The sequence below is a fragment of the Gorilla gorilla genome, chromosome 14, assembly GCF_029281585.2.
Source record: "Gorilla gorilla gorilla isolate KB3781 chromosome 14, NHGRI_mGorGor1-v2.1_pri, whole genome shotgun sequence".
NCBI classification, from domain to species: domain Eukaryota; kingdom Metazoa; phylum Chordata; class Mammalia; order Primates; family Hominidae; genus Gorilla; species Gorilla gorilla.
This window is the reverse complement of record NC_073238.2, coordinates 112956859-112982403: the sequence shown is the minus strand read 5'-3', so window position 1 is coordinate 112982403 and position 25545 is coordinate 112956859. Positions and strand designations below refer to the sequence as shown.

The following is a 25545-nucleotide window of genomic DNA, read 5'->3' as shown; positions in this document are numbered from 1 at the left end:
CTGGCCTCAGCCTCCCAAGTAGTTGGGACTACAGGCGTGCACTACCAAGCCCGGCTAATTTTTGTATTTTTAGTAGAGACATGTTGCTCAGGCCAGTCTCAAACTCCTGAACTCAAAGTGATCCACCCACCTCGGCCTTCCAAAGTGCTGGGATTACAGGCGTGAGCCACTGGGCCCAGCCCATGGTAAGTCTTAAATAAATAACAACTGAATTTTATTCTTACCTGAACCAACATCTTCGCTGACACCCCCCGACCACTCACTCAGGCAATATAGTCCCAGTAGTTAAGAAAAATAGTAACAAACTAAATTTTCTCTTCCCCAACCCCTTCCTTGACAAACAACAAGGTCAAGAATGAGCAGTCACTGAAAGCTAAATATTATGTTGACCCAAGAGTGGGACAAGGTTCAGTGTTTCTGGGCCTGACAGGCCCCTCATGAGCCGCATGTCCTCATTTGCCAAAAGTAAATAGAAATATCTGCCCCATCAATTTCACAGGGCTGCTGTGGATGAGTCTGTTGAGATTCCAAATGGCTTAGAACACAGTACACGAATGTAAGCACTAGTAACTAGAATCATCTTGGTGGGGAGGGCCTCAAAATCTGAACTTAATGAACAGAAATGACCACTCAATTCAAGCTCATTTTCCTGCTAAAAGAATCCATGAAGATTTTGTTTATACTTAAGTTATCCACTTAACTACTTTTATCCTTTTTCACAGATAATGAAAGAGCATCAAAAAGCAGCTCATGACATTCACCTAGAAAGATCACCATTAGAACTGCAGGGAGATATATTTAGATAAGGTTGACTGACTGAGGGAAGGTAGGGTAGAAACAAGCATATCAAGGGTCAGGGCAGTTCATTTTACCATAATTTTAATATTAAAACAAAGCCAGTAAATTACCAATATTTATTAAATACTATAGCTGCACAATAAAGCCATCCACAGAGTCCCTTAACTCAGCTATCAGAAGGGAGAGGCTGGGCATGATGGCTCATGCCTGTAATCCCAGAACTTTGGGAGGCCAAGGCAGGAGTATCCCTTGAGCCCAGGAGTTCAAGACCAGCCTGGGGAACATGGCGAAACCTCATTTCTACAAAAAAAAAAAATTAGCCGAGTGTGGTGGCACATACCTGTAGTCTCAGCTACTTGGGAAGCTGTATACACACACACACACACACACACACACACACAAAGAAGGGAAAGGCCAGACGCAGTAGCTCACACCTGTAATCCCAGCACTTTGGCAAGCCAAGGCAAGAGGATCACTTGAGGTCAGGAGTTCGAGACCATCCTGGCCAACATGATGAAACCCTGTCTCTACTAAAAATACAAAAATTAGCCGGGCGTGTTGGTGGGCGCCTGTAATCCCAGGTACTCAGGAGGCTGACGCAGGAGAATCATTTGAACCCAGGAGGTGGAGGTTGCAGTGAGCTGAGATCGCGCCACTGCACTCCAGCCTGGGTGACAGAGCGAGACTCCATCTCAAAAAATAAAAGAGAAGGGAGAAACAGAATCTTTAGTCAGCATAGATGTGCTTTGAGGAGTGGGAAGAGGTTTCTGCTGGCCAGTATCTCTTCCTGCTGACCCAACCCCATGGCCTTATCTTCAGCTGAATCCTCCATACATGCAAACCTATCTATTCCAGGCAACGGCAACCTTTTTCTGCAAAGGGCCAGACAGCACAAATTTCAGCTTTGTGGTCCCCTTGGTCTTGACTCTGCTGCTGTGGCACAAGAGCCCCCATAGGCAACCCCAAAACAAATGGGCAGGGCTTTAGTCAATAAAATTTCATCTCTGGACACTGAAATGTGAATTTCATGTCATTTTCATGTATCCCCAAAATAGCCTTCTTTTTCCATCTTCAACCAGTTAAAAATGTAAATGGATACAGAGTTTCTGTTCTGCAGCGTGAAAAAGTTCTGGAGGTCGAACAAAGTGCCTGTATGTAATGCTGCCCAACGGAGCCCTTGCAAATGGTGAAGATGATAAATTATATGTTATGTGTATTGTACCACAATTTTAGAAGATTTTTTTAAGTATCCGTGTCTGGCCTTGAAGCTGTAGCTTTGCTGCCCCTGAGGGAGCCCCACCTTCCAATTTCATTTTGAAACAGGATATGAGGTGTACTGCAGGTTAACCAAAAGTGAGTAGAAAACAGCAGTCAGACATCACTGGACAAGGCCCAGGATCAGAGGCCCCAGGAACCCAGCACGTCCTGCAGTCCTCGGTGGGAAGGCAAAGGCCTGAGGTCCGTGGCTGGGCCTGCAGGGTGAGGGGACATACGCTGTCTGGATTCCCGTCGTGTTTCTGTTGACCTTGCCTGAAGGCTTCTGAACTGTGAGGCACATCCCTTTAGCTTGTGTGGACCTACGGGGCTGGAATATCTTCCAATAAGGATATAGAAACTGGATTTGAGAAGGATCCACGGGCCTCATCAGCAGCCCTCCATAGGCCGAGAGTCCAACCTTGGGAAGGATATGGGGGGGTGGGAGCGTCTGCAACCCCCAACCACAGCAGCAGACCAGCAGAAAAGTCAAGTACGGGTTTGAGCAAAACAGTCTGGACAGGCTACAGAAAGCATTTACACCACCACCGAAGGGAAAATGGGCTCGGCCGACACAACCGACACTTTTCCACATCCAGCCAATAACCAGACAGAGGTGCAGAGGCCAAGTTTACTCAAAGCAGTGAAAGCAGTTACTGTGAAGCAGGAAGACACGCCCCAAAGACAACTGCAGTCAGTCTGCACCATGCTGCCACGGAATCAAAGGGTTAAGTCAGAGTGTGAGTGTATCTTTAAGAAAAACATAGTGGTGGCCCTTGTCCAGATTTAGCCTGTGGCTGAAACCGTTTACGTAAAAATATTTTTTCTTACTGTGCTATTCATTTAACACCTAGGTGAAATAATAACCCCTTTCTCTGCACTTGTACACCATCCCTTTTTTTTTTTTTTTTGAGATGGGAGTCTTGACCATCACCCAGGCTGGAGTACATTGGTGTGATCTTGGCTCACTGCAACCTCCACTTCCCAGGTTCAAGAGATTTTCCTGCCTCAGTCTCCTGAGTAGCTGGGATTACAGACGTGCACCACCGCACCCGGCTAATTTTTTGTATTTTTAGTAGAGATGGGGTCTCGCTTATGTTGGCCAGGCTGGTCTCGCACTCCTGACCTCAAGCGATCCACCCACCTCTGCCTCCCAAAGTGCTGGGATTATAGGTGCGAGCCACCACACCCAGCCTCATGCCATCCGTGTAGAATTTTCAACGTGCGTCTTACTGACAATTAAAGAACATCTTGGGGTTGTTTTTCCTCTTTAATCTAAATGTAATATATGGAAATTTTAGGAACTGGTTTGAAATCTGCCAAAAATAGTTTTTCCAAAGAGTAGTTCAGACCAACCCAGACCTCTTGCTTCTTGGCAGAGCAAGTAAGCAAGCTAGTTCCGGGTTAATGTTCACACCAGGGTGATCAGGCCTGATGGGAGTTTGCTGTGGACGCTGAGCTGGGCCCAGGGACTTCACCTCCTACTTCCTCCAAAGGACAAGGTCACTGTTGTGAATCCTGCTTTACAGAGCAGGACAGAGGCCCAGAGAGCAAACCTGCCCAAGACCACACAGCTAGTATGTGGCCGAACTGGGACTGGAGCCCAGATCTTTGACACCAAAATGAATGTGTGTCCCTCTGTCTCGCAGCTTTTCAGATGGATCACACAGGAATGGCATGAAATAATGTGCAAATCACTGCCAATGTGAGCTGGAAATCCATTGACACAGAATGCTCACCCAGTGGTCACTCCTCACCAGGTCCCACCCTCCTCATCTAAAACAGGTTGGTGCAAATGGCATTCATTCATTTCATGCCCATTGACACCCATTTTGCCCTCATTATTCCGTCACTCTAGGAAAAAAAAAATGGAAAAAAAAAGCGCTTTGAAGTCCTTTGGCTGTTTTTAGCCTATTTTTACTGTCACATAGGATGATCTACATCACCCTTGGGAAACAACAGATTACTCTGGCAAGGAACTTTTGCGGCAAGTCACAGAGAATCAACTAGTCCCAGCGTACCATCTGACATGCAGCTTGACATATGGAGGTGGCACTTACATCCGCTGCCTCCTCTATCAGACTGTGAAGTCTGTGACGGCATCCCCACACCACAGGATCCAGAGCTTCCAGCAGAACAGAAGCCCTATATACATGAGTTGTTGCAAGTAGAAATTAAATAAACATTTTTACAGTTAAGCAACAAGGGATGGGTGTAGCTCAGAGAAGCACAGTTAAAATCACCTAATTGTGTGTGTGTCTAAACAGCTGGATATGATCTCACGTGTTGTATATAAATTCAGGAAGGAGGGGTGTGGTGGGTGGGTGTATGTCATGCACTAACCAGCATCGCTAACACAAAAAGATCACAATCTGTTGTCCAACAATAACACCTGGCCATACCCAGGGAGTCAAGACACCACACTGAGATGTCCTCATTAATACCACCTTCACATGCTTTGTACTGTATAATTTCCTAAGTGCCTTCAGTTCATTTCCACACTTTACGAGCACTAGTGTGGGCCGGGAACACCACTGGCACCTAGTTGGGTTACAAAGTTAACTAAGACCAGGATCTTGCCTTTAATGGCCCAAAGCCTGGCTGAGTACCATGATAGATAAGCAAGTACTAAGAATACAGTTTGTAAGGTTCGGTAACCATGTCAGAGGTACAGAGGTGGCGTGGAGTTCCCAAATGGGATAATGCCTGAGACTACAGAATGAACAGTAAGAATTCGAACTACAGAATAATGATTACTATCGAATAGTAATTCCATTCGATATTAGTAATTCTTATTATTACTATTGAATAGTAAGAATTCTAACTATAGAATAAAAATTCCTACTATTGATTAGTAATTCTTACTAATCAATAGTATTCTTACCATTCATTCTTACTATAGAATTCTTACTATAGAATGCATTCTTGGCAACCTTGGTATTTGAACTTTTCTTTTCCTTATTAAGTAGAGAACTTCTGCTTTTTCACTTAAGGAAGGACTTCATGGCTTCTCTTTGGCATATCCAGATTGCCAGCATCACTACTCTTGTGCCTTGGGGCACAAGAGTCAAATAAGGGTGACTTGAACACAAGCCCTGTGGTGCCACGACAGTCGGTCTGAGCACCAAGGCAGCTCCTGAGTGACTGGCGGACGGGGAGCACGGACGGCATGGATCCACTGGACTAAAGGAGGATCCATGTCCCTGGAGGGACGAAGTGAGATGGCATGAGAGTCCATCACGCTGCTCAGAATGGCATGCAATTTAAAACCTAGGAATTGCTTAGTTCTGGAATTTTCCCTTTAACATTTTTGAACCACAGTTGACCGAGGTTAACAAACTACAGAAAGAGAAACTGAGGATTGGGGGCCCTGAGGGAGGAGGTATGGCCATACTGCCAAGAGCATCTCCCCAGCTAATCTCTAAATAGCTTGTGGGAAATGAGGTAGATATTATTAGCACCGTTTTGCAGGTTAGCACATTAGGGCAGAGGTAGATGACCCAAAGCTCTGTGGGAGTCTGGCTATGCCTGCCTTGGGCCCTCTGCCTAACACACTTTTGCCCAGTGCTTGGGGCTCAATGAATGGTGACTTATTCAATGACAATGGAAGGTGATTTGCGCAAGGCCACCAGTAAATTAGTAACTTAGTAAAAGTTAGAATCAAGGATGCTCCAACGGTTATAACAAGTCATTGTATTTCCAAACTAGCTGGAAAAACTAATAAAATGTTGTGGGGGGGAGCCCTAAAAATAAATGGGAAAAGGAAAATCAATTGAAGGATGTCACAATATAAAAGGTTAAGATTCACAAACGCGAGATCAATTCTAAGAAGATAAATATCATTTAATATTCAGAGAACATATTACTTGATGGGTGTACCATGGTTTACTCAATAACCTACTATTAAACATCTACTGGGCTACATTTTTGCACACAGATCTACCTATTTCCTTAGAAGAGATTGCTTCAAAGAGCAATTGCTAATTGAAAAACTGTGTATTGAAATTGCATACTGGATCGTGGATGATTTTTATTTTCTTCATTATGTTCGTTATTTTACAAATTTTCAATAGTGAGCATAAACTTTTTTCTCTTTTGAGAACAGTCTTGAAAATAGAGCCAAGTACAAAAGATGATACAAGAGTAATGACAAATATTTTCTCACATTTCAAGTTTTTTAATAACAGAAATAAAACATTATGAATACAATTATTCCCATTCCACCTTCCTAGCTTTCTAAATATAAGCATAGGGATTCTTTCTAAACATAAACATTATAAATAAAAGTAGTGTGGCCGGGCATGGTGCCTCATGCCTGTAATCTCAGCACTTTGGGAGGCCGAGCCGGGCAGATAACCTGAGGTCAGGAGTTTGAGACCAGCCTGACCAACATGGAGAAACCCCATCTCTACTAAAAGTACAAAAATTAGCCAGGCATGGTGGCGCAGCATGTAATCCCAGCTACTCAGGAGGCTGAGGCAGGAGAATTGCTTGAAACCGGGAGGTGGAGGTTGCGGTGAGCCGAGATTGAGCGACGGCACTCCAGCCTGGGCAACAAGAGCAAAGCTCTGTCCCAAAAAACAATAATAATAATAATAATAATAATAATAATAATAATGTTTAAGATGAAACTGTATTAGGAAAGTGACACTGTAAAAGGGGCAGAGACTTAGTAAAATGACTTGCTAACTCCTCTTTATAAATGTTACAGTCAACATTTATACTAGGCCACTGTAATACTTAGCTTCTCTCCAAAACAGGCCCAATACCTCCACACTGTAATGAACAGTAATTTGAATGATCTGGTAAGTTAACTTCGGGTCTGACAGAGATCAGGCCTGACAGATTACTGGCTCTATTTCCATTGCTTTAATTTTACTTCTTGAAAAAAATTTTCAACTAAAAGTCATGTGCAACTAATGTCATCAAAACCTCACTTTAACACATTAATTCAATGCTAGTGAATATGACCATTCGGTATTCCAATAAACACAAAATGCGTGAATTTCATTAACATATGCCTGGAATAACCAGTTTCTATGAAACCTGTAATGCGATCTTTTCATTTCTGTCCATTTTAACTGCCAGTCTTTGCGAGTCTCCTCCATGACCTCAGCTTTCCATGATCTTCAATAGAAAAACACCCAACACAGAGAAAAACCATATTCACAGGCTGCCCTCCAGCCACTTAAGTGTCCCAAAAACCAGCTGAGGGTGTTGTATATTACATGTCTGGAGCCTGGAGGAAGAAGAAAAGTCGGCAAATAAAAGAATGCAGTATTGCCAGGCATAGTGGCTCATGCCTGTAATCCCAGCACTTTGGGAGGCTAAGGCAGGTGGATCTCTTTGAGCTCCAGAGTTCAAGACCAGCCTACACAACATGGTAAAACCATGTTTCTTTAAAAAAAAAAAAAAAAAAAAAAGTAGCAGGGTGCGGTAGCACACACCTGCAGTCCCAGCTACTTGGGAGGTTGAAGCTGGAGAATCACTTGACCCTGGGAGGTGGAGGTTGCAGTGAGCTGAGATCACACCACTGCACTCCAGCCTGGGTGACAGAGTAAGACTCTATCTCAAAAAAAAAAGTTGGGGGGGCGGGGGTGGGTACAGTATCAACCTATAGGAAGCAAAACTAGCACAAGGAGGGCAGTTAAAGGAATTGGGTGTCCCCTCCAGATCTCATGCTGAAATGTGACCCCAGAGTTGGAGGCGGAGCCTGGTGAGAGGTGTCTGGGTCATGGGAGTGGATCCCTCATGAATGGCTTGATGCCCTCCCCATAGTAACAGTGAGTTCTCGCTCTATTAGCTCAGGAGAGTGTTGGTTGTAACGCAAAACGCACTAACAGGAATCATCTGTACAGAGAAATTCCAAGCATGCCTTGCTTCTTTCTCTTGCTTTTCCTCCACACCTACACAGCATGTTACATGTATCAAAAAGATATCATCTATGTTACAAACTCCCATATTTTTACAAACATCAGTCAATGTTCTTCCTATGACACCATAAATTCCTTCCCACACATAATTTATCCACCCTTCCCATTGTATTCAAAGCCCAAAGCAAACTTTCTAAGCAAAAAAAAAAAAAAGTACACAGACATGCATACCAGTGTGAGCTGACTGAAATCTATAGAGAGGAATGTGATCTGGTCAATGAAGAGAGGAGGGGAGTAAGATGCTATGGACCAAAAGGTTGCATCCAATGGGAGGTCAAGGTGAACGGACACCTGGATGTCCTTGTGGAAGGCAACACTCTTTCCCCCAAGGATGGGCCAGGTCCTGACAAATCCCCAGTTGCTGTAGTCACCCACAGCTCAGGGCCAGGGGTCGCCCACACATGAGCTCTGCCAGCACTTCTCTGTGGGAGCCTGGCCCGGGCATCTCCTCTCTCGCTGCCTCAGGCCTCACCTAGAAAAGCAAAGCATGGGACCACAGCAGTGGTTCCTTCCAGTGTCTGCATGAGCAGCGTGCCCCACCAACAGCTGTCACCACGCAGCAATGCACTGTGCATTCCCATAGGATGCAGACACCAGAGTTTCCCCTTCCTCCCATAGAGCTGTCACACCTGTCCATCCTGCAGTCCTAATACACACCCCTAAACAGAGCAGGATTAAATGTGAACACAAGTCCAGGATCCTGCAAGTCTCCCAATGTCCCTTCCTCCTGCTTCGGTGTTTAACTGATTGACACTGAAGGCCCTGACTCTCTCCAGCCCCCTGGGATTTGGAATTGTGTCCTGGCCTTTGTATCCTATCTGTGGCCTGACTCAACACTGTTCTCTGGGCTCTGGAAAACCTGACGAGAAGCAGATGAGAAGCTGATTTCAAACAGTGGTCAGCTTCTTGGCAGGACAGAGTGGCTAAAGCCAGAACGCAGCTTACGTGTTAGAACTCACAGACTTGAAACAACATGAAAAAGCCCCTCTAGCTAAAGCATCAGGGAACTCTAAAAACAGGGGACCAAAAAGCAGGTAGAGTGAAGAGTGTGTGGGCAGCTTTATAAAGCAAGTGCTCGTGGGCCAGCTGGATTTGTCCCCACTGTTTTTCTTTCACAGGCCCAGAGTTGAGCTGGATTGAGTTCCAGACCTCTGTGTATCACTGACTGGGTCTTTCAGATGCTGCAGAGGTAACCAGGGAGGAATGGATATCTCCAAAGGCTAAACTCAGTGAGGATGAAGCTGACTACACCAAAATGGAATAAACTGAAGAACAACAAAGAAAAATGTTAAATGAAGCAGTGTTTCACCTATCAATAGGCAACAGAGGGGTGTGTGAACCCATGATTAGTAACACCTTGAAATATAAGACAGACTTTACAGTCAGATGAGCAATGGGTTACTAAATACAACAAATTCGATACATAATACCTTCTTCATGCTGTGCAGCACCTACCTAGAATTATAAACAGACTGTGAAGTAAAACTTGTATTAGGAAACTTGACGAGGGGCGTGTGTGTGTGTGCTTTTTTAAAACTTGTATTTACCCAATGTAAGGCTTACTTATTCTAGAATTTTCCTTGAAATGGGCCGCCCACCTAGCAGATGCAATTTTTACACATTTAATATAGTCCAGAGCCCCAGTGGGTTAAATAAGGAAAGAACTTTGAAGAATCAATTATTCCGATTCCCTTGTTTTATCAACATGGAAACTGAGGCTCAGAGGGTAACTGCCCCAAGGTCTTCTCAATACACACACACACACACACACTTTTCAGGTATCTTTAAATTTCCCATTTCTCAAGCACCGTGAATATTCTACAGGCCACCTTCCCTTCATCCGACCTGAATCTTGGATCCTGATGTTTAAGCCAAGCTCCACCTGACTTACTCCAACAACCTCTGTCCCCTTCTCTTTCTCTCAAGCATGCAATAAGTCAGGCTCCAAGCAACCATCTTGGAAAAAAAAATCAAATGTAATTAGGAATATTTAGGAAAAAAGACAACTTGGATTATGCATTTTAAAAATTGAACACTGCCATTTTTATAATCAAACACCGTAAGCCTCTGTGAAGATGGTGCCAGCTCACCAGCCAGGAAACCCGGGGGGCAAAACACTGGTCCTCTGCTCACGGTGAAACCTCTGGAGCCAAGCCTGAGGGAGGCCCAACACAGGGACATGTGAGCAGTAAGACAGGCTGCACTTAAGCCCCAAGTGACATGCTGGGAGCCACCTAAGGACATTTCTAAGGCTCACTTAAAAACTAGTAAATGCAAGCTGCTGATACACACACACACACGTATATATGTGTGTATATATACATACTTTATAGATACGTACACTCTATATAGAGAGTATTATATATATACTCTATATACATATACTCTATATACATATACTCTATATATACACATAGAGAGAGAATATAAAAATATACATATCTATTTTTTGAGACAGGGTCTCGCTCTGTTGCCCAGGGGTGACAGTGGCATGCAGTGTCACAACCATGGCTCACTGCAGTCTCAACCTACCAGGCTCGAGCAATCCTCCCACCTCAACCTCTGGAGTAGCTGTGTCTATAGGCACATCCTACCACACTCAGATTTTTTTTTATTTTTTTGTAGAGACAGACAGGGTCTCACTATGTTGCCCAGGCTGGTCTCAAACACCTGAGCTCAAGCGATCCTCCCGCCTCAGCCTCCCAAAGTGCTGGGATTACAGGCGTGAGCCACCAGGCCCAGCCCTGATGATTTTTTAGGTAAACCTGAAATCAAGAGCATTTTAAATTCTCAAATTCAATTACCAAATAAAATCACATAAATACATATGAAGGATCTTACCAGATGACAGCAATCCTGGGTAGCCTGATCTAGAATTTGTCATCTCATCAAGAGGGTAAGAAATTAGATGTCAGGCAGAGGATGAAAGAGCCGCAGAAAACAGTGAACAATTGACCTTGGCTTTTTTTTTCCCCACAATAGAGATGTAGTCTCACTATGTTGCCCAGGTTGCTCTTGATCTCCTGGCCTCAAGAGATCCTCCAACCTCGGCCTCCCAAAGTGCTGTGATCACAAGCATGAGTGACAGCACCCAACTGATTTTTCCCATCATCTTTGCCACTATTCAGATCTTTTACCTCAATCTGTACTCCTGGAAACTTTATCAAATTAAACAATACCTATTCAAGGTCACAAATTAGCAAACACGATGCTCACGTGGTCTGGTGTATTACCAGGACATGTTGATACAACTCTATACCAGGCAGTGATTGCATAAACTCTAAATATTCTTCAGAGTTAAAAGTACAGGGAGTCTGGAAAGGTTTCATGACCTGTCCTTCTCATGTTCTGTTTATGTTTTTTCTTTTAAGTTTACTTTTTAAATTGACAAGTAAAAATTACATGCCGGGTGTGGTGGCTCATGCCTGTAATCCCAGCACTTTGGGAGGCTGAGGCGGGTGGATCATGAGGTCAGGAGATTGAGACCATCCTGGCTAACATGGTGAAACCCCATCTCTACTAAAAATACAAAAAAAATTAGCCGGGCATGGTGGCGGGTGCCTCAGCTACTCGGGAGGCTGATGCAGGAGAATGGTGTGAACCCAGGAGGCAGAGCTTGCAGTGAGCCAAGATCGCGCCACTGCACTCTAGCCTGGGCAACAGAGCGAGACTCCATCTCAAAAAAAAAAATTATATATATCGATGGTGTACGACATGATGTTTTGATAGATGTACACGCTGTGGAATGGCTACATCAAGCTGTTTAACATATGCGTGACTTCACATCTATGCATTATGTTTTCAACATAAAACACAGTAGCAAATAGATCAGAAGTTTTAGCTTGGATATCTCCACTGTAGCCACACATCAATGAGGGTTCTACTTTTTTTTCTTTTCCCCCTCAAGATGGAGTCTTGCTCCGTCATCCAGGCTGGAGTGCAGTGGTGCAATCTCAGCTCACTACAACCTCCGCCTCCAGGATTCAAGTGATTCTCCTGCCTCAGCCTCCCAAGTAGCTAGGATTACAGGCACATGACACCACGCCTAGCTAATTTTTGTATCTTTAGTACAGACAGGTTTCACCATGTTGGTCATGCTGGTCTCAAACTCCTGACCTTGTTATCCACCCGCCTTGGCGTCCCAAAGTGCTGGGATTACAGACATGAGCCACTGCACCCAGCCTCAGGGTTCTACTTCTTAAAGGGGGATTCAAACAGATGTATAATAGATAGTGCAGAAAGAAGGGCGTACAGAATGAGGAGAAGGTAACAAAACAGACGAGGAAAAGAAGAATGTGTATTTTTGACAAAATTAGACGTGTCAGTGAGAAAGATTAGCAAATCCTATCACATTCCCTCTCTCCCTTCATAAAATCCTACCAGGTCCAAAAGCTTCCAGAACACATTTCCATCGTACCAGATTATTGACACTGCCAAGACTAGTGTTGTTTTAAATACACAGATGAGTCCATCTCCAAAAAAGCTTGAGTTAAGTTGATCAAAATTCTGTGTTTTTTAATCACAAAGTTTTCCTTTGTATTCAATGATATTTGGAAAATTTTAATATCTGAAGTGTGACGAGGGAATAGTGATTATGTTGAAGAACGCTTGATCTTTTAGAGATATATACTGAAATAATTATAAATAAAACCAAACTTTCCTTCAGAAGGGAAATCTTTCGGTATATATATATATATACCCACCTATATACTTTGAAAATTATTGTTATTATTTATCATTCTTTTTATTATTGTTCCTTGTAAAAAAAAAAAAACCATGGTAAGGCCAAGTGTGGTGGCTCATGCCTGTAATCCCAGCACTTTGGGAGGCTGAGGCGGGTGGATCACTTGAGGCCAGGAGTTTGAGACCAGCCTGGCCAACACTGTGAAATCTCATCTCTACTGAAAATACAAAAATTAGCCAGGCATGGTAGCATATGCCTGTAATCCCAGCTGCTCGGGAGGCTGAGGCACAAGAATCACTTGAACCTGGGAGGTGGAGGTTGCAGTGAACTGAGATCACGCCACTGCACTCCAGCCTGGGTGACAGAGTGAGACTCTGTCTCCAAAAAAAAAAAAAAAAAAAAAGTGGTAAGATGCACATAACACAAAAATTTACCATTTTTAAAGGTACAGACCAATAGCATTAAGCACACTTGTCACAGTGGTGCAGCCATCACCACCATCCTCTCTAAAACATTTTCATCTGGCAAAACTAACTGTGTATCCATTAAACGACTCCCATTTTCCCCTCTCCCCTGCCTCTGATAACCACCATTCTTCTCCCCATCGCACATATATTTCACAGACCTCACTTAATTCCATGAATTCAGAATTGATAACTTTTTTAAAAACCTCGAATTTCAAATACTGATTCATTACCTAAAATATAGCACAACATCCCTATTCACTTTCATTCCTAACAAATCTTTATCAACATTTTAATACCTGTATAGAATGATGAACCGTAACTTAGGTGGACCTATGATTTTCTTTGATCATTAACCACACTTTCACGAACATCTTTGGATGGGCATTTCATTTCTACCGGCTCTGTAAGAGCACCTCCTACAAGCGAACCTGCTGGAACAAAGCTGTGCACATTCTTAAGATTTTTGACCAGTTGCCAAATGGCCCACCAGAAGGGTTGTTGCTTTAACGTTTACCGGTGTTTCTAATGTTCAGACAGATTGTTCTGGATTTGGGGGCTGGGAAGGGAGGCTGACTGCGCACACAATGGCCTACAGTTCCAGCTACATGTTTCTACTACGCTTACTTTTCTTGCAGTCATAAGAGAACTTCCCACATGAGCTCTGCCTGACATACAGTATAAGAAATCCACAAAGGTCAAGCACAGTCATGAGCTAGGAATCAGATTTCCAAAAGGGTCTTTGTTTTATTAAGAAAGTTGAAGGTATGATCTTACCCTTTGCTAACTTTTAAATCTGCTAGGTAGGGGAACTATAAAAAAGACAAACAAAATATATTTTCCATCTTATTCATATTACTAACATCTTTCAAAAGCAACCCATGAAGGCAAATACAATTAAAAAGAGCATTGTTTCATAATATTTTAAGGTATCGGCAAAACACTGTATTTTACAACACAGCAACCACTAGTGTTTGCTTTTGGTTTTTTTTGAGACGGAGTCTCACTCTGTTGCCCAGGCTGGAGTGCAGTGGCTCAATCTCGGCTCACTGCAAGCTTCGCCTCCCGGGTTCACGCCATTCTCCTGCCTCAGCCTCCCGAGTAGCTGGGACTACAGGCGCCTGCCACCATGCCCGGCTATTCTTTTTTCTATTTTTAGTAGAGACAGGGTTTCACCATGTTAGCCAGGATGGTCTCGATCTCCTGACCTTGTGATCCGCCCGCCTCCGCCTCCCAAAGTGCTGGGATTACAGGCGTGAGCCACCGCGCCCGGCCACAGCAACCACTTACATTTACAAGAAAAATGCCAGTTTAACAACACTGCCTACAATTTTTTTGTCTTGGCTATTCATTGAACTTATCTGAAAGTGGCCAAAGGGGCCCTAAAAAGAGACCTCCCTCCCTACTGTTGTTTTACCCAAAATCTTATTTCTCAAATGAAGGCACATTCTCAGGTTATGGAAGTTCATTGTTTCATAAATTGCTCCTACAAGTAAAAAATTCTTCCTTTGTTTTTCAATGCAAAATAACCTTAAAAAAAAAAAATGAAGATGCCACAAAAGGATCTTGTAGTAAATATGTCTTCTTCTTTGCCCCAGCTACAGCCAAGCTAGTGGTTCTTCTCCATGAAATGGTTCCTGAATATCCCATCATTGCTTTCCCATTCCCCCACTGCCATCGGTTATACTAACATATGTTTTCATTTATAGCATCATGGACATTCTCTAGACAGTCAGTCTGTTGAAAAGAAATTAATCCCAGCAGTGAGCTCAGATCCTGAATTCTCAGCAGTTTCTTGTGAATTCATGGCTAGGCTATTTCTGCTGAGGCTGAATCTGAATGTGTAAACAGCTGGCCAGGCTACACCGCCATGCATTTGGCTTAAATCACATTCTGCACTTACAGCAACACAGGCAGAAGGATACACTTCTCATCAGTAGACTCTCCACAAATACAACAGACACAATTCTTCGTGCTCATGATCACTGGGATAGAATACCCACTTTTTATTGAGCACCTACTAGATGCCCAAAACTGTCTGATCATTTTACATGTGTTATCTAGTCATTTTGCAGGCACCATTATTAACACACAAGGAGAGAGATACTATTCTCATCCACACTTTACAGATGATATAACTGGCACTCACTAAAGTTAAGAAATTTGTTCAGAATCCCATAGTTTTTAACAGCGGAGCTAAGAATTAAACTGTCATCTCTCTTCAACTTCAACCTCAAAATGCAAAAATGACACAAACACCAATAATGGCATGTATTAGTGCATCATTATGAGATGAGTACTTGGGAACAAGTGAGGAGAACACTTAGTGCTTTTCAGGGACACCCACACACTACCGACTGCCCGCTCAGATTATCACTTTGCCCGGAAACTCAGAGGTCCCATAATGATGGGCAAATGAGTTGGGGTGGTCTCAGAACCCTGAAATGATCACACGCATCAGAAGTACAGAGTGGTATTTTCAAAGCTGTATATAACTATGCGATGAGCCCCACTTTGTGTTATGAAGAGCCAAAACTGCCCATCAATTTGTTCCAAACCCCACATGGAAAGCATGCATGAAAACTGTCATACACACACAAACAAGACAGTGGATTCTGACCTCAAACCCAGAAATTCTGCCTCCACCCAGGGCTCTCTTCATTACAGCAAACCTAAAACTAACCACATGGCCCAGTTTCCATGAAATGTTTGCTATGAACTGATGCAGCAACTATAAAATAAAAGGCCAAGAGCAGAGCACATCTGGCTGGAAACATCTGGGCTGGAAACCGAGCTCAACGATGACTTAGCGGTGTGACCTTGGATGAACACAGCAAAGCCCACGGCAGTCTACACTTCCTACTTTGTAAGTGATGTGTTGTTATAAATACATCATCTCGCTTAATCCTCACAACCACCTTTTGAGGGGGAGACCATCATCCTCATTTCACAAATGGTGAAACCCAGGCCACAGTTTAAAAGTGGCAGAGGCAGGCAGGGTCCAAACCCAGTTTTTGTCTCACATCAAAGTCTTTGATCTGAGTCTCAGTTTCTTCACTGATAAGCCAGATTGGGATATCTGACTCATGCGGTTGCTATGGGCATTTCCTGCAAGAGCATCAGGAAAATCCTCTGCAACAGCACTCAGTCAATGGCAGCTACTGAGACTTTTATTACCAATCACCGGCATCATCTTCTGCAGCCCCAGCAGCGGGTTAAGAGAAATAAAAGGCTAAACTCAGGACTACTTGCCAACAAGCATTTAACAGCATTCCTTAATGCTTCAGATTAATTTTCATCTCCCTCAACACCCTTTTTAAAGATCAGAAACTTAACATTTTTCCTTGCTGGACAAACTTGGCTTGAACGTTGCTTTCGTCGCAGACTAAATCAACATACAGCTATTAATGCACCACACTCCCTACTTTGAGTATGGGTGCCACCAGGGTTCTCTCCAACCTTTGGAATTCTACGCAGTCATAGCTAAGTAGCTAGTTTTGTTTTGATAAAAGCTACTTTAAAATCTCAGGGGCCTATGCTTGCCAAAATCAAGTTGAAAAATGTTGGTGTCAAACAATTTGGAAGTATTTTTCTAAAAATAACACCCTGAGAATCTGAGGCAGATATATTTTCCTCTGAAGTATACATGATCACCGGGGCTCACTGGGTCACTGACTTGAGTGTTAGAGCAGGATAATAGATCATCATCTTCCTTAAAGAACAACACTGGACACTTTCTTTGACATTGACTTACATCCAATTTCAGGTCCTGGGAAGGCACAGGCAACTAAGTGGGTGGGTATTAAAGACAAAGGTCTTCAATAAATGTTTAAAGAACACAGTACAGAGATGCCTGGCATTTTGGAGGGCACATTCTACAGCAGCCTGTGAGAGGAAATCTCAGCATCTGGTAGCATCCATGAGGGTCAAGCCAGACCATCTGCCACCAGGGCACTCCTGTCCATTAGCTGGGCCATTGTTGGCTTGTCTTTGAGGTACAAGTCAAAGTAATGTGAAAAAGTCATCTTCACTGTGTGTTGGGGTGGGTTTTAATTTTAATAAATGAAAATACGCAGGTAATGAACGCTCTATTGAACCTACCCAAGAACATGAATGTGAACCTGATAAGAGCCACGCTGAAGTCTTAAGTTATTGAGTCACATCGCATGCACTGATTTTTAGTCTTTTGAGTCTCACACTGAATAGTCAGGAAGTCTGAACAGTCAAAATGCAAATGGGCATTTTGAGAAATTCATCTGATAATAAAGTCATTATAACTCTAATCTCCTAATATGCTAATACAATACATATTATTAACATTGTTGTTAAATACATACATAGGTGGGCACGGTGGCTCACGCCTGTAATCCCAGCACTTTGGGAGGCCGAAGAGGGCAGATCACTTGAAGTCAGGAGTTCGAGACCAGGTTGGCCAACACAGTGAAACGCTGTCTCTACTAAAAATACAAAAAATAGCCGGGCATGGTGGCAGGATCCTGCAATCCCAGCTATTCAGGAGGCTGAGGCAGGAGAATCGCTTGGACCCAGGAGGCGGAGACTGCATTGAGCCGAGATTGCACCACTGCACAGCCTGGGCAACAGAGTGAATGAGACACCATCTCAAAACACATACATACATACATACATACATACATACATACATACATACATACATACATATAATTAGCTATATTACTATCCAATCTGCTATCCTTTTACAGTTTATCATGGACTTTATCAAATTGCGTGATGCCAACAGGTGATGCTGGAGGGCTTTGATAGTTGTTTGTCCTCCTTCTTCCCTAATGGGGACTTTTTTTTCTTTTTTGAGATGGAGTCTCACTCTGTCACTCAGGCTGGAGTGCAATGGCGTGATCTCAGCTTACTGCAACCTCCGCCTCCCGGGTTCAAGCCATTCTCCTGCCTCAGCCTCCCAAGTAGCTGGGATTACAGGCGTGCGCCACCATGCCCAGCTAATTTTTTTATTTTTAGTAGAGATGGGGTTTCACCATGTTGGCAAAACACGGTTTCACCATGTTGGCCAGGCTGGCCTCAAATTCCTGACCTCAAGTGATCCACCTGCCTCAGCCTCCCAAAGTGCTGGGATTACAGGCATAAGAATACCATGCCCGGCCCTCAGTGGGGACTTTCTATTAAGCAAATATAGTCGTCTATATCTCTTGCATAAAACCATCCCGAGAGTGCACATGGCCTAGAATCCTAGACAAGGAGGCAGAAGATATGAACTGTGGCCCCGCCTTAGCCACCGTCTAACTGAATGACCTTGGACAAAGCACCTGTTTGAGCCTCACTTCTTTCTTTGAGAAGTGGACATCCAGGTCTTCCAGTTCTAACAGCTGTCCATTTAACTTCATGGTTCAAGAATAAGATTTAATATTCTTTATGATTCAAATGTACACACATGCATGTGCCTTATTCGTACATTAGAAATCATCATTTTTCTAAGAATAAACATATTTATGTATTCACAAGTTCATAAACATCTATGAAGTCCCTGCTATCTGCCAAGCACTGTGCTCGAGCCTAGGACAGATCAAAGACCAGAGGCCACACAATCCCTCTCCTTACAGCTAAGTGGGGAAGACAGGCACTGAACCAGTAATTTACAAACCAAATCATGCAGTGGTTTAGAATTACACACATGTGTTAAACTATAAAAAGAGGCAGATGAGTGACCAACACAGAATTTAGGCTGGGATTACTTCTTAAGGGATGGGGGTTACAGTCTTCAGAGAGTGGCCCATACTGGTAGTATTATATATTTTTTTCTTTTTCCTTTTCTTTTTTTTTTGAGACAGAGTCTTGCTCTGTCGCCCAGGCTAGAGTGCAGTGGTGCGATCTCGGCTCACTGCAACCTCTGCCTCTCGGGTTCAAGCGATTCTCCTGCCTCAGCCTCCCAAGTAGCTGGGATTACAGGCACCTCCCACCATGCCCAGCTAATTTTTGTATTTTTAGTAGAGATGGGGTTTCACCAAGTTAGCCACGCTGGTCTCAAACTCTTGACCTCGTGATCCACCCGCCTCGGCCTCCCAAAGTGCTGGGATTATAAGTGTGAGCCACCAAGCCCGGCCCTCATATTTTTATTTGTTAAAACTATACTTACACTTTTTATAGCCTCTTTTGTAAATATGCCATATTTCACAATTTAAAGTTTTGGCAGATTATGTGAGAAAGAAACAAATCATGTACAAACCCAAAAGACTGGCATTATTGTACCTTTCTTTAGAACCTAAACCATTCAAAACACATATGGTTTCAGATTTTAACATCATTATTTTGCGACTTGAGATGGCATTTTAAAGAATGACAGACTCAGTTTTGCAGGTTTTTAAATCCCACATTTCTTTTCAAAGTGTCTGTGTTTCTCCAATTAAGTCACTGGGCCACCCCAATGTTTGGTGTTCAGAAATCATTGGTGAATCTCATGAGTAAATTTAAAGCAATGTATTTTCTCATACATATAAAATCATCTATTTTCTCTTTTATTAAACGCCTATCCTTTCCAAGGCTTAAAAGATTGAAAACTTAAAAATCAGGTTTTCAAAACAGGTCAACAATCTAAACCCTGATGAATTTTGAAGATTTCCAAAAGAAATTTGGGGAAGGAGCTGTCAAACATCGCATATGTAACTGAAGGGAGAGAGGTGGGTAACCAGACTGTTCATTTGCCCCTGGAATTTCATGTTGTCAATACCACCACTGGGAACCATCACTAAGAAATGGTATGGCCTCAGGCTTCCATCTGTCTTTTTTCTTCTATAATGCTCAAAGACAGGTGTAAACACAAGGCCTGTGTGATATTTCTTTGGGAGATGTACATCCGGTTACCTTCCTGCCTCCCCGAGACATAGGCCTGAGTGACATTAATCATTCCAATAGCCAAACAATTTCTGTGTCATCAATGGGCCATTAGCTGGGTGGAGAACATGGTGGGGAAACACAAGACTTCTGCCAAAATATCTCTGTTGCCACAAGGAAAAAGTAAAACAGTAAGCAGACCAGAAGTTCTTTTTAATGATGTATTCCTCAAGCAAAAATCAGACCTCTTCCCTCAATAATGGGCTGTAAGACTCTTGCAAAAAAGCGTCTATCTTACAAGAGTTTAAGTTCTTCCCATGTCACATAAAAGAAGTATCATATCATTAAAAATTTTATGTTCCCAAAAAAGTTCACCAAGTACATTAACAAGGAGCTATACTTGCAATATTTCCAAAGGCAAAGTTGTAACAGTAAAATAATTCAATTAAAGCATCACAAAAGATACCTGAAAATTCCTATTCATCTAAATGAGCACCCATGGGTGCTCATTTAGTTGAAATACAGTCGATTCTCATTATTTGCTGTAGTTGCACTCTACGTGGTCACCACTGAAATAGGGAACACTGAACTGTTGCGTCTAGGAGAAATACAAGATTAGATTCTGAGATCTTCTGTCATATTCTCATCAACTGAACAATATAAACTTGTTTAATGCGTGTTTCTGTTAAAAGACACTTTATTTAATATACACTGTTGACTCATTAATGTTGAATTAATGGCCAGTAAGTAGCACTAGAACTTATGCCTAAATGAAGCTTCCCTAACACCTGTTTTCTCTATAAGGCACATTCTCAGCCTTCTTGCACTCAGGAGCCCTGGACAGTGCTCCTAGCACTACACTTCAGAGCCATTTTAAACAGTGAAATCACCAACAAAAAGCACGAAAACGCAAACAAATCATGGCACTAACTAAATCATCAAAAAGGCACCTGTTTCCAGCGCGAGAGCTGACACAAGAAGGCAGACCCTCATTCGAGTTCAGCTGAGAATGTGCACATTGGGCATCTCACATTTTTCTGTAATCCTGGGCAGGTCCACAAATGACCAGGAAAGCACCACAAGCTTGATTTGGGGACTACAAATTTTAGGGAGTAGGTGGATTCACAAATACGGAGTCCATGAACAAAGTGTTATCCAGTGAGGTAAGGACTCAGCATATCCTAGTCCTAAAAGTATTTCTGAAGCTTCTCATGATTTCTTAAAACATGAGACATTTTGTTTCCTGACACTATCCCCATCCTATAAAAGGATACTGTATTATGTCTATGGCCACAGGAAAATACCTTGGGGAAGCCCTCTACCCGGGGAGAAACAGCTCACATCACTGCTAGGAGGTATCTCCTTACCCCTCCCTCTACCCTCAGTGTCCCTGAGTCCACTATTAAATCTCATTCCACCCAAATACAGTAAAAAGAGTTCAAAAATCACAGAATATTTCAGAGAGAACTGGTTCACTATTTTTCTAGGTACTGCAAAATCTATCCTTTACTCATGCCAGATATTAGACAGAGGTGTCATTGGCCCATTTCTCTCATTAGAGTTGCTGTTTGCTGGGCTGGACGGGGTTGCACCCACTGGCCTGTTTGGGAAGACAGGTCCGAGGTACCCGCCTCTCTGATGCTGAGAGAGGCTGCGAAGGTTGTTGTTCATAAAATTTGTTTCCTTCATGGACCCTTGGCAGAGATGCGTTTCTGGTCTTAGTGTCAGGAATCTGCGACTCTTCTGAGAACTGGTTTATTCCTATCATACGACTGCTGATCAAGTGTCCCCCGTTCAATACACAGCTCTTCACAAGGATCGCTGGAAGCTGATGACCACATTCGTGGCTTGGTGGCATTCACTTTGTGAAGAGGCCTCCTTCTGGATGCTGCGGACATCTTGCCCCTGTTCTCTGTTTGCCTGGACTTTCTTATCAGCTCCCAATCCACATCATCTACACTCTGGCTCCTCGTGAACTGCCTGGAATCCGTTGAAGGTGGAAGCTGGGTTCAACCTACCAACCTTTGCTCACCTTCCTAACTATCTCTAGGAAAGGTTCCTCCCCTGCCCTGGATCCCAGCAGAGCCCTGAGCTCACCGTCTGTTGTATCCTTCTCCGTCTTCCCTCCTCCCATGTTAGTTCAAATAGCTCTCTATGTTTCACACCACCTGTCCTCCCAGTGAGCTCCACTCCCCCAGCAGGGCTGCGGGGATGGATAGCACAGCCAGTCATACTGGGGTGTCTGTCTGCGTTAGTGACCAGGCCTGGTCATTTAGAGCTTAGTGTGACTTTCTTAAAGGGCAGTTAAAGAACTCTATGTGGGGGCCAAAGTGGGCCCAGCCAGGGGTGTGGAAGGCTGCACACCACCAACAGAGTACACACCCTGGGCGTGACACTATTGGTAGATGGCACGCATCGTCTTCTAGGTGTAGAAAGGAACAGCTACCTTTTTTTTGGAGGCAGAGTCTCACCGCCACCCAGTCTGGAGTGCAGTGGTGCGATCTCAGCTCACTGCAACCTCCGCCTCCTGGGTTCCAGTGATTCTTCTGCCTCAGCCTCCCGAATAGCTGGGATTACAGGCATGCGGGTTACAGGCATGCGCCATCACACCCAGTTAATTTCTGTATTTTTAGTAGAGACGTGATTTCACCATGTTGGCCAGGCTGGGTCTTGAACCCCTGACCTCAGGTGATCCGTCCACCTTGGCCTCCCAAAGTGCTGCGATTACAGGCGTGAGCAACTGTGCCCCGCCAAGGAACAGCTGCCTTCTTAAACACAGGAGTTCCAGCCTTCGGTTCTGTGTAGAAAGTTGCATGCAGGAAGTGCACAGGCAGAATCCATGGGCTCAAGGAACAGCTGGATTTTTTAAAGCTAATTAACAATGTTCCATTTCAGGGCTCTGGGTAGAAAGCTCTGACAAAGCCACTGTTCACTAACGTGCTGTGTGCTTAGTGATGTCATTCTGTTTGTGGTGTAAGTACCTGGTTAAAATTAAGCTTTTCTAAATGCCTCCCTTATAGCATTGTTTCAGTACCCAGGACTAAGAACTTTGAGCTTTTTAGATTATCCCCAGAGGAGAAGGAGGGAGTATAGTATGTAAACACACACACACAACACTCACACACAAACACACAGGCACACAAGCAAGCACACACACACCACTTATTTTGAGACTCTAACAATGAAAACTGACAACCATGTTTCCTAGACAAAAACTATAGACTCTAATTTTTTTTTAAGTTACAAGAATCAGAAGACTAAGCTTATTTTTGCTGATCTACAGGTGAGAATTAAGAATTTATCTCGGCCGGGCGCAGTGGCTCACACCTGTAATCTCAACACTTTGGGAAGCTGAGGGGGGCAGATTGCCTGAGCTCGTGAATTCGAGACCAGCCTGGGCAACACGGTGAAACCTCGTCTCTACTAAAATATAAAAAGTTGGCTGGGCATGGTGGCGTGGCGGCGTGCATCTGTAGTCCCAGCTACCCGGGAGGCTGAGGCAGGAGAATTGCTTGAACCCAGGAGGCGGAGGTTGCTGTGAGCCGAGATCGCACCACTGCACTCCAGCCTGGGTGACAGAGTGAGACTCCCTCTCCAAATAAAAAAAAGAATTTATCTCAAAAATCCTAAGAAGAATGGGATACATTTCTGCATTTTCTGTGCTGCTCGAAATTGTTACTGTAAGTAACCACGTAATACCTTTGTAACACAAAACAAGTTCTTCTTCTAAAGAATAGTTCTATTAACCCAAAAAGATTCCTCTTGTATTAATAATGAAATACACATCTGCTATTCTATCTAGCTCAGGCTTGATCATCCACTTCCTTTAGGAAGGAAAACTGGGGGAGGCTTTTTAAAAATTAAGCTTTGCGTTTACACAAGTAGAAAATGCCTCCTGTGTCACTCTAATTGTTTCAATTAAATTACTCACTTCGTATTACTTAGTTGCTGCAGTATATGATTTTGTCACATGAAACACTGAACATGGGAGCTGAAAATCTGTTTTCTCATTAAAATCAACTGTTCTCACATAAACATCCCGCAAAGTGCTTATCAGTAAGTTGGTAAGACAAACATGAATTAAAGTAGATCTGACTTTATTCGCCTTTCTAAATGGCTTTACAATTAACAATCCATTCTTTGAATTAAAAAGTTACACAAAAATTACTGTAGGTTTCTCAGAACACAGTAATATGGTAAATGAGGTACTCCTTTTAAAAACTAAACCCTTTCAGGAATTAAACTTCAGCAATTCCAGTTAACATTTAAAAACTGAAGAATCTAATTAAGAGACCACTCAGGAAAGGAAGATGGTTTTTAACTTCTGCACTAGCAATAAACCAAATCCCTCTCTTTGGTCTAATTTATGACTGGAATAGAAATGAATCTTCCCCTAGTGGCAAACAACCTACAGCAGAAAAGCTGTATTGCTTCCCTTTAAGAGGCACCAAATCTAGTAGATCAAACCAAGCCTCCTGGAGACCTGTTTAGGAGTGGATGGGCCCCTCTGTATGCAGCTTCACGTATCTGAGATCACATCTCTATCTACTCCTACCCAGCAGAAAAATCACTTATTGGGCACTGAAATGTGTTAATGTCACCTTTGAATTTAACTCTGGCCATTGCCAATCAATTTCTTTGAATGAAATAATGAAACAGGACTTCGAGTCCTGACTCAAAAAAGATTAAGAAGCTCTTCAGTGACTGTGACCACTAAGCTTCTACTTCCAGCCCAGTTTGTGTAAGAAATAGAGCCTGTAAGATGAGTGAGAATTCTGTCCTCTCCAAACTTCTCAATTAGATGTGAATGGTGCTTGGGCTTCATGGGGCATCTCAGTACCCAACCCATCCAGGAGGAGCCGGTGGCTTTGAGGAAGGAGGATGAGGATACCATCTGGGAAGAGAGGAGAGCAAATGCTACTCCCTTGAAAAGGCGCTTTTTGTTGTTGTTTTTTAAAAAACAGTAACAATAAAGAGACACAGCAAAGTTTTGGAGGTGATGGATATATTTATTACCTTGACTGGGTGATGGTAACACCAGCCTATACTTATATCCAAACTCACCAAATTGTATACATTAGTTATGTACAATTTTTTATATACCAGATATACCTCAATAAAGCTAGGAAGTGGGGTAGAAAGGGTGTTTGCTGGGAAAACCAAAATGGCAATCAGCTAGGCATCTGGGATGGACTGTATTTTCATTACTAATTGTACCCAATTCTGTTCAACTTTAAAATTATGCAAAACTCTCCAGTGCTTACATGAATATATTCTCATTGAAAAGCCCTCTCTGAAATTTTAATGAAGTTCAAATGGCCCCAGAGAAATCTGCTCATTGATATTCCTTTTCAAGAGATTGCTTAGGAAAAAAAAAAAAACTAGAAATAAGATGCTCGGGGGAAAAAACTTGCTTCCTTTGTAATTATTTTGTAATAGCACTATGAGTTTCACGTATTTTAAAGAATTTGGCTTAAAATTACACTGAAATTCCACGTGTATGGCAGGGAGTAAAAATTTAATACTCCTCTTGAAAAAGTCAACAGTGAATTGAACTTTAGGTCCAGTTTTTGTTACAAAATAACTGATAGTC

At 43.0% G+C, this 25545-nt stretch overlaps 1 protein-coding gene across 6 annotated transcripts in view; it reads right to left on the bottom strand.

The window, feature by feature from the left end:
- The window catches only part of FARP1 (FERM, ARH/RhoGEF and pleckstrin domain protein 1), a 311003-nt gene that overhangs the window by 183554 nt on the left and 101904 nt on the right, over positions 1 to 25545 (bottom strand). The window contains exon 3 of one of the 6 annotated variants that reach the window (XM_063697473.1): positions 23593 to 24846. The exons of the other annotated variants lie outside the window; for them this stretch is intronic. Within the exon in view, the coding sequence (XP_063553543.1) occupies positions 24628 to 24846 (219 nt within the window). The 3' untranslated portion in view covers positions 23593 to 24627. Of the gene's footprint in view, positions 1 to 23592; positions 24847 to 25545 lie in introns of those variants that run through there. 6 annotated transcript variants of the gene reach the window in all.